This window comes from Pseudochaenichthys georgianus, chromosome 9, assembly GCF_902827115.2.
Source record: "Pseudochaenichthys georgianus chromosome 9, fPseGeo1.2, whole genome shotgun sequence".
NCBI classification, from domain to species: Eukaryota; Metazoa; Chordata; class Actinopteri; order Perciformes; family Channichthyidae; genus Pseudochaenichthys; species Pseudochaenichthys georgianus.
The window spans coordinates 27,492,966-27,503,283 of record NC_047511.1 but is presented as its reverse complement, the minus strand read 5'-3'; the positions used below and the strand labels follow the sequence as shown (position 1 = coordinate 27,503,283).

Genomic DNA, 10,318 nt, shown 5'->3' with positions numbered 1-10,318 from the left:
ATTTATTTTTCTTTATGAATATTTGACAAATCACTCCCCTTTCAAACTGTGTTCTTGTTTATTAATAACAACTTTTTTTTACTGTCATATAGTATTTTATACCTGTTTACTTTATTCACATACTTAGTGAGCAAATCTTTTTTCCTGAAACTTTCAGAATCTCTTTGCAGAGAGGGGACACATGTTGATGTATAAAAGACAGAAACACGTGGATTTTGCATAATATGTGACCTTTAAGACACTGAGGTTATTTGTGTGAGTTTCAAACAAATATGCTCAAGTTAAACCACATACTCATGAGATTACTTTTTTTGGCTGTGAAATGCTTACACTATCACACACGTTAATGCTCTTTACCCATGATAAAGCCACATTGGTGATTTTAAGAAGTGTGAGTGTGTGGGCAAATAGTTTACTGCAAATGTATGACCCTGTAATTGCCAGCCTATACAAAACAATTAGTCTCACTAGTTTGATGTTTTATTTTTGGTTGGAACTGATCAAAACTAGAACTAGGGGCCTGTTTATCAAAAGGGGTTTGCAAAAACCATTTACAAGCAGATAGAAATTATGAAAAGTAAATGTTTATTATTACGGAAACCTGTCAAAATCAGGTAACAAATGTGGTGAAATATTAGAAATGCAAAACACGTTAAAAAAACATTTGACTTAATGAATCACACCAGTCAGACACTTCTTAAAATGAAACCGTCTTTATTAAGTAACTTTAATATCAGAAAAATAAAACTCTTAAATTCTCTTTACAGCAAATATATAATATCAGTGCTTTGGCCGCAATAACTTAAAAGGCCGTTATAAAATATAGTCTGCTTTTAAACTCCTGACTTAATTTGAAGAATTTATATGCCATAAGACTCCTCCGACATATACATAACAAAAGTGTAGTAAAATTAGCAAATACTTTGAACTGTTGGTACAGCTTAACAATATATGTATTTATATATAGATAATCTAAGTATACCGTTCTTAATTTGGTGGCGTACAGACATGACAGGCAGCTTGAATCCTTGGCCTTTTTACAGTTGCAGTGTTACATTGGCTGTACATGTATATGAAGACATGCTTGTGATGCACATTCCATTCTCCACTAAACGGCAGCTATCAATACGATTATCATCAATACTGTAAACTAATAACTAGACTACAAGCAGACAGCATTGACACCCTTCTGCAACATTTCTGGGTTTCCAACTCTTCATTCAATTGATCACTCAGAAAAGTAAAAAAAAAATTAAAATCTTATTGTAAACATTTTAATATAGATATATTTGTGTAGATATATGAAATGTAACAAAATAAAAATAAGTTCTGTATATTCATCAGTCACTAACAGTAATATCATATAATACATACACAAAAATGTCAATAAACTGAGGGCTAACAGTGTATTGCATTCCCTCCGAGAGAGAAAGAGAGATCCACCCTTCGTAGAGCTGAGAGAAATAAAATAAAAAGGACGGAGAGAAGACCCAAGGGGCAAAAGCAGATGGGTTTTTTGCACTTTTGGGACTCCTTTGGTTCCATTTCCTTGAGAAAGCTCAATCACCCATGAAAGATGATATTTAAGAAACGGAAGTATAGAATAACTCCCAAATACCATTTACAGTTGGAATGCTAGACAAAAAGTAAAGCAACAGTATTGACCTCATGTAGTGTCAGTCCCAGATTAAATCATGCCAGCTGGCTCTCCTTCCAAATGTCCCTCAACTCATTTAATCCTGTAAAACTCAGTCGAGAGACACTGGAGTTTAAAGCTAAGATTTGAGATGATTTCCACCTATTTGTACCTTTTTCCATCGCTTTCCAGGAGGAGGAACAGACAGATGCACATTGAAAGGGGGTGCACAAAGATCAGACTGTGTTTTGGAGGCCGTACTTGTCAAAAGTGTGATAAGATATGAGGAAGGCTGTGCTAACTAGGGCACAAGAGCAACAGCAATTGAGCTGATGAGACGGGTGAAGCATCTTGTCAATGCATTAGCATGGTAATGAAAGCTGACTGAAATGTAGAAACTGGTCAAATCAGAAGGGAAATGTCTGTCTGCAGGTTTACGCCCAATATAGTTCAGTTTATCTCCTTGGGTAGTTTACTGAGATGATTTTTGCATAGTCCTGGTAGACGAGACATTGATCGCTGCTGTCTTAATTTAGCATCCTAATATAATTATTTGCTGTCTGCTAACCAACCAGGACACAACCTGGCTGTGAGGAGCAGGGTAAGTGAATTGTCAAAAAAAAGTAACTGTAATACAGGGATGAGGAATGTTTCCAAAGGGACAAGATGTGCATATATCTCTGGCAGAAAATCAGCACATGGTTTCCAAACAAGGATATCATTGAGAAATAAACAAAAAACAATGAGTGGAAATGTAAGTAAAGTAAATGGGAGTGTTTGGTGATAGCAAATGGATGGTAAATATTTGGGAAAGGCTCACTAAAAATGGGAAGCAAAAAAAACCCCATCCCTGTTAGATAACCTTTGATCAACAGAGAGGCATTTAAGAGTTTAAACTTTGAAGAATACATTAAGACCTCTGTTAGCGTGATCTGAATTGGTAGATAGTGTTGTCAGTTAGTTACAGGCTCTCCAAAAAGGCCACAAGTTTGTTTTAAGACAAACAACACTGCGTCCACTCGGCACTTTTTGTTCAAATTTTGTTTTTTCAAACATCATTTTTGTTTACTCAAAATGGAATTAGGCACAAGTTTACCGTAAACAGTTTTTTAAAAGGTAGAAACGGAAAGCAACGTAACATCCTGGTACTCAACAAAGGGAAGTTAACCACTTCTTGGTTCTAGTCTGGGAGAGAAGGAAGCCTGAGGCAACAAGAGGTTGCCCCTGGAGTGTGAACCATTTACAGTTGTGGGTTTGACCCACTTGGTTTAAAACCCCTTTGTGGGTGTGTCTACGTGCTGCGTCACTTTGCTTTTGATACAAGCAACTCAAAAACTCAGATTTTTCCACTGGAGCCTGTAAACATCATATTCTGTTTAAATATAACAGACACACTTTGCTCGATATTTACACACATTTTCAAGGGTAGTGTGGCATTTTCCAGGATAATGTAGTAGGCATTCAAATTCTGTGGTAACCAGGAGAATACCATTAGTTTAATCATATTAATATATGGGGCTCATATGTAAACATGCTCACTTCTGTTTTCCTTGGAGCGAGCACAATAATTGGGAGGCAAAGGGGCTTGGCTCTACTTCAGATAAAAACAATTTGTGGCAGCGAATTAAAAAAATAAAACAATGGCGAAAAACTTTTGAGATGTTGACAAAAATGAATCTTGACCTGAAAGCATTATGTTTCTAATATAATTCAAAATACATTTAAAAAATTGATAAAAAATATAGGTAGGCAGAAATGCTTCAGGGAGGAGAACATTTAAATCAAAAATCATGATGAGCAAAATATATATATATATATATATATATATATATATATATATCCCACCCCACCTAATGCTACACAGAGGGTTTCCAACCCTCCCATTGATCAATCAATCAATCATGGAAGAAGACTTCACAACAGCAGGCACATGTACGGGCTGAACACCCTAACCCATGCCCTAAATATACATCATTCCTTATTCACTTATTCTTCCTCACCTTTGTCAACCGAACACCAGCTTGGACAAATGTGAGGATATACCTAAACAATGAATTTCCTTACACTTTACAATTTGGAAGTGTTGGGGAGGCTGATCCCTCATCAGCCGTCAATAAATGGATTAAAATCAAATGTTGCGCAGCTGAATGGCCTGTGTGACCGGAGACATGCACACAGGGCAAACAGCGTCTGGACTCTGGCATATATGGGTGGCACAATCTAAACAGAAGAGGTTATGGCCACAGGGAACCAGGGCAGCGATCACCTGGTTATCCATGCAATGCATGCATATTTCCTGTCCCCTCCCTGCTGGTCCAACCCCTGGGCGGTGGGAGAGGGAGGATTCAGGAGGGGAGGAAGAGGAGGCTGTGCTTTCACTGGAAGAGGAGAAGGCCGAGCTGTAAGAGGGGAACCTCTGGACATCATGGGCCCCGGTCGAGACAAAGGGCCCTCGGAGAACTCTCCTGGCCTGAGGGTGCTCCAAGGCTTCTGTTGGAGAGAGCCGGGGCGTTCCTGGCAGACTGTGCTGGAGAAAATTATCAAAACAGGCATTGGATTACATGAGCCTTAAGCAAGTATTTATTACAAAAATCTGTTTCTGATTTAAAACAAGATTCTTGAATTACTTCATCATTATTGATACTGAGTTTCCTGTTCTCTTATTGTCACTTTAGACGTCCTTGTTCTTTTCACAATAGGGGCAATGGTTAGAAGTACAGGACAATAGGCAACTGCCGTAAGCCAAATGTCTTCATTAAACTTGAAAGGTTGGGAGTAAGACAAACTTAAAGTGGACCTATCATGCTATATTTGAATAATATATTGTAGGGCCATACCTATATAAAACATGTCTGTGAAGTTTTTTTTTCAAAATACCAAACAGACCATGCATTTTAGCCATGCCTCATTTCGCTCTATTTGCTGTATTCCAGCCCTGTTTTTGCAAGGGCTGATTCTGTGGCAAATGAGCTGCAGCTGACCACGCCCCCCTGCAAAGGAGGCACGAGCGTCATGTTACCATGCCATACCTCTCATTCCCCTGATAGGTGGAGAGTTGCCCATATAGGCGGAGCTCCCAGTTTCTTGCGTCAGAACAATTTCAAATCTGTATCAGTGGGTATCAGATCCGTTGCAGCCCCGTTTTTAGAGATTTGGGTATGGAGGAAAAGAGAGAGGGTTGTGTTTTCTGACACTTAGTGAGTTCCCTGACACACCGAGTACAAAAGTGCATTTTGCATGATAGGTCCCCTTTAAATAGTGGGATGGTCATAAGGGAGCCATAAACTGTGTGCACCTGCTGAATTTCACCTACCTGAGAGTGACGAGCATCGAAGGCCTGTGGGGGCTGGTGGTCCACATAAGCGCTCCAGATAGGTGGCTGTGCAGCAGGGTGCGATGCTTGGGCAGTGGAGATGGTTAACGGATCGAAGCCGGAGGAAGAGCCTGCACCACCCAGGCTGACCAGCTCCTCAGGAAGAACGCTGTCGCCAAACCAGAAATTTGCACTGCCACCATTACTGTTGTTGTTGTTGTTGTTAGCATTGGCATTAAACTGACAAGTCGGGCTCAGATCTGCCATTCGGTTACCATTACTGGTGGCGTAGACAGAGTCAGCTGAGCTGGAGCCGCTGCCCAGGGAACTGGAGCTGTCGTTGCGGTAGGTGGAAGACATCCTGATACCGCTGTTGATATTGCTATTGATTCGCGGAGTACCGTTGAGACTCATTGGCAACAGGCTGCCGCCGCCGCCGCCACCATTTTGGGATGATGCACCTGCACGAAGCCATCCGGCCTCCCCCAGCGCAGCTGCTGCAGCATGCTCAAAGCTGACATCTGTCCCATTGTACTGAAAGTCATTGTTGTCAACTCCAGGAGCCTCAATACTTCCACAGGATCCTGTACGTATGGCGATGTGCGCCTCTATCTCATCCTTCGCACGATCCACGTTCTCCGGCATCCCGGTGACCTCGAACACCGGCTCCTTGTCCCGACTTGGCGTCACAATGTACGTGTGGGTCTGTTGCTGAATACGTTTGATGGTTGCCCCTGAAAGATATGAGCAGACCAAAAACCGTATAATATAACACTAAGTAACTACTCTGGTCACATGGCAAGAGGAATGGCAAGCGCATTCACATAAAGTTTGACGCATTATACTTAGGGCTGTGCAATTAATCGTATTTTAATCGCGATTACGACGTGCGACGATTATGAAAACAGCATAATTGACAAAATAGGATTATTTTGCTGGGTGCGCTTTCGCCCCTCCCTAAAAGCCCACTCGGCCACTTGGGAGTGACATATGTTGTGAGTGTTCAGCGCGAGCGAAGATGTCAGAACAAGAGCAGCAACTCGTTAAAAAGAAGGGTAAAACTATTTCCACTATTTGCAAGTACTTTGCCATTACATTTCACATCGCTAAAGATATGTGCCCAGTTAGCACTGTTAGCAACCAGGGCTTTAAGCAACTTGTCAACACGTTGGACAAGCGTTACACGATGCCGTCTCGGTATTATTTCAGCAGGTCTGCGCTGCCTGCACTATATGACAAATGCCGTGGGGAAGTTGAGAGAGATGTGGCTTCAGCTGACTACTTTGCTACCACAACAGACCTATGGTCTAGCCCAGGGGTGCCCAACCAGTCGATCGCGAGATGTGTCTAAAAATAGAACAACAATATTCTGTTTTATCGTTAATGTCCTGTAACATAATCTTCCTGTGCCAGAATAATGCACTTGAACGCATCAAAGCTTTCTGATTGGCCGGCGTCACCCCATGTGTCGGGGCATGGCATTTGCCATGGTGGCCTAAACATTTTTATTTGGTCTTAAATTGTAGTTCAACATTTATTTCCTGTTACTTCTGGACCACGAGGGTTGGCCAGCCTTCAACGTTTAACTGAGTGGAATATGTTGAATATGGTTTACCAAAATGTTGGCTATATGTTAAGGAGTTTTCAGTAGGTTGTGACAGTGCACTGCATCATATTTGATTTAATTTATTTTGGTCTAATTTATTTTTATTGATCATATTAATAATATATGTTTAGTATGGTTTTGGAAGTGCGCTCCAACATATTTGTTGATCTTGTTTATTGGTAAAATATTATTTGTTTTAAAGTTCAATAAATGGTCAATGAATAATCGTCAAAATAATCGTGATATCAATTATTGACCCAAATAATCGTGATTATGATTTTTTCCATAATCGCACAGCCCTAATTATACTGTATGCATGACCAATTCTTAGAAATATACATCCGAGGATAAACAAATGGAACATTGATGTAGAGAATCAAATTGTTTGTCGTCGGGAATAAGTATAAATAGGGCTGAGAACATTAGCTAAAGAACAGATCTCTGTGTACTTCATTGTTGACGCCTCTTAACTTGGCCGAACCAGGGTTCGTGGAGTTGACAAAGTCCAGGAAGAGCTATACTAAAGACTGCACAGTCACATTTACTGAGTCATATTTTCAGTAAATACACTTGTTTTTTTCTAACAATAGCTGGCATTGAAAAAGGAGGAAACACGGCTCTGCAATAATTATAGCACCTGGTGACTCAGCTGGCTAACACGACATGTTTCAGTTAGGTTTAGAAAACTTTTCAAATGTCATTCCTATATATCTTAAAGGGATAACCAGAGAGAGCATTGACAAATATCTAACTGTGAATGTTCAAGTAACAGAAACCTTTCTCGATGATTGTAAACATCAAATATTGAAAGGAATATTTTTCATTATCGTCACATTTTTATTTCGAATTTGTTTTCATTATGACCCGTTGCCTCACCCTCTCCAGTCTACTGGCACATGGTTGAGAACTACTGCACTTCAATTTAAAAATCAACCCCAGGAGTTTCTGACACTGTCAACAAGGAAAGGGGTTGAAGTCTTTCCCAGAGCAAAATTTAGCCAGCGTAAAGCTGAGCATATTACAACTTACAGAATCTGTAAGCAAACTTAAAAAATCATAACAAGTGTTTTTGTACAACACTTGTATGATACACAAGAATGTGTAATTTATTTTAAAAGCAGCAATATCTCCATATGAAAATATAAATATAAACCACCTTCTGGGAGACAATGCTTATCTTAATAATGGATAGTTTCAAAGACTCACCTTTGGGACCCACGACCAGCCCTACAACACGATATGGTACTCGCACCTGTAGAATTAAAATGACACGGGGTAACTTAGACTACAATGAATCAAACACACAGAGAGCCTCCTATATAAAAACAAATGTGGGAAACATGGATGGTACGATACATAACAAGTAATGTAACTCACTGCATAGGTATGGGAATCTTTAACACAGAACAATGCTATGATTCATGATCACATGTTTTCTGACCTGAATGGTTGTCTGTCCAGGTAGAGAGGGGGTCCCTGTACCCGTCGCAGCAGACAGAGGGCCCGTCTTGTTTCGAGAGGCTCTGATGAGGGAGAAGTGCTCAGCTGCAGAGAGGATCTCCCTCTTAGCCATGCCCACGTCTTCTTTGCGCCCCGTCACAACAAAGACAGGCTGCTCTCCCCTCACCGGTGTCTTAATGTAGGTGTTGGTCTTGGCTCGAAGTGCCTTAATCTTACAGCCTGTAATGAACAAGGGAGTCAAGGAGAGAGAAACAGAGTACTGTTGGATCATTGCTGATTCACGTTTTAAATGTACCACACACACACACACACACACACACTGCATTAAGTCAACATATTAAACTTTGATGATTACCTAATTAAAAGGTTATGCCATATGCAATTTCCCTTTCCAGTCCTTAATGCCATTTCAAAGTTGCATAGCCTATACATTAAATAATCCTTTCAGCTGTGGTTGAGTAGTCCAGCATCATTACCAGAGCCATTTCCTGTTGTTGTCAACACTGCAGTCTGTGCACCCTCCCCCAACAAAGACGACATAATAACACTATCTCAACCCTACTATTGAGCTATGTAAAGTGTATGTAAAAGACCAGATAAAGGCGTTCGATATCTAGGAAAGGGGCAGCGTTTATTTGAAGTGAGGAGTCTTGGTTAGGTAACAGAGCTAACTATAACCTACAGCTGATGTGGCAAAGCAATGCCAACCTACACACCGCTCTTCATGTTCTCCTCCGAGACAAAGCAATGCCTCGTTTAGCTCGGCAAGGCAGGGGACATGTTCGTTGTTCACTCTCCGTAAAGAACAGACAAAACGTCCAAAATACAGACGAGCTGTCAGAGCGAGAAGACATCTGCTGGCTTATAAAACTTGTATTGCAAACTTTTGCTGAGGGTGTTGGGCGAGTGTGATGTTGACCCAGTTAGGAGGAGTGCTAAGCTAGCTGAGCTAAGTGTTGCTGAAAAAGACATGGTTTAATAATGTCTTATTTATGACTATACAATACTCAACAGAAATGTTAGATGTCCCACATAATAATGTAGCTTGTAAAAATGTTTGGTATTATTTATCATAAACAGCTTGCAACAATACTCGTCAATGCTGGTGACAACAATAAGTTTATAGCTAACGGTAGCGTGTTGACTAACGTTATATTCTTACTTGCGACAAATTAAAGTACAATTTAGCTAAATGTTTGATTGTAACTTTGAGTTTACTTAATATTGCAACATTCTTTCGAAATCACATAATTTATTACATTTACCATCCTGTTGTATATCTTATTTCGCTTGATTTACTACAGCATGAACTATCTTCCTGCCAAGTTTGGACCAAACTCACATTAGCAACTTAGCTTTGAAAAGGATTCTACCAAAACCCTCCGAAACACAACAAAGACTCACCCTGTCTGCCCACAATCTCCGCGACGTGCTCGGAGCTGGGCACCGACACACACTCGGTTGTGTTGACGCTCTTTCGCCGAGCCAAGAGCGAAGACTCGGCCTCGTAGCCCGACTCCCCGTACATGCCGGGCGGTAGTATCGCCATGCTGCCAGCCAGTGGTAAGGCGCCGCCGAGCCCGATATCATCTCCGTCTTCGTTGTACAACAAGACCGTCTCGACGTACGGAGGCTCCATCCCCGAAGGCATCACTGAGCCTCCTGGCCCTGATGGGAGGTGTTGCTGGCGGTGGGCCTGCGCTAGCAACAAGGAGTCGGCTCCAACTTCTAGCTCATCGTCCTCGGGCGCTATGTTCACTTCTTCTCCCGAAGGCGGCCGATGTACGGGCTTCAAGTCTAGGACCGTACCGAGAAGGTTAAAATGAGAAACAGAGGGAAGCTGGTGGTGGTGGTGGTGGTGATAGTGGAGGCTCTCGTCTAATTGTTCGGGGTTCTGGCTCTGGGTGCCGTGGTGCTCCTCAAGGCCCATACCGGCGAAAGCGTGCACTAGAGGCGGTGGGACCTCGGACTCTCCCTCGTCGGCCTCCAGCAAAGATGTGCTACTCGGCATTATGCAAAGCTTGTATAATACTGTCTTTAGACGGAAAACGATACAAATAATTAATCAAATAGTTTTTGGTTCAGAAAAAAATAAAAAGCGACCCGCGCCTGTTGGTTGAAATGTGTGGCTTTTGTTTTGTCTTTCCAGCTCTCCATGCAGCCCTCCTTACACTGTAATCTCGTAAAGCTGGTTCACGCGATACTTGGTTTTGGGGTCAGGCCAGGCGTGTATTCACGACTATCAGAAAGACGCACTCGCCGCACATCTTGCAGTGGTTCTGACTTATGTCATGAGACTGAT

General features: G+C 41.5%; 1 protein-coding gene across 2 annotated transcripts; it reads right to left on the bottom strand.

Moving 5' to 3' along the window:
• Nucleotides 1-641: 641 nt before the first annotated feature.
• LOC117452449 (RNA-binding protein MEX3B-like) lies at nucleotides 642-10,196 on the bottom strand. 2 transcript variants are annotated; one of them, XM_034091095.2, is made up of 5 exons: nucleotides 9,421-10,196; nucleotides 7,997-8,235; nucleotides 7,762-7,807; nucleotides 4,950-5,683; nucleotides 642-4,163 (listed from the first exon to the last, which is right to left on the bottom strand). In XM_034091095.2, the coding sequence occupies exons 1-5, from the start codon at nucleotides 10,025-10,027 to the stop codon at nucleotides 3,765-3,767; spliced, it is 2,025 nt and encodes a 674-aa protein (XP_033946986.1). In that variant the 5' UTR covers nucleotides 10,028-10,196; the 3' UTR covers nucleotides 642-3,764. The 2 variants fall into 2 exon arrangements, with proteins under 2 accessions (XP_033946986.1, XP_033946987.1); XM_034091096.2 differs by having other exon boundaries at nucleotides 3,975-4,158.
• Nucleotides 10,197-10,318: the final 122 nt, after the last annotated feature.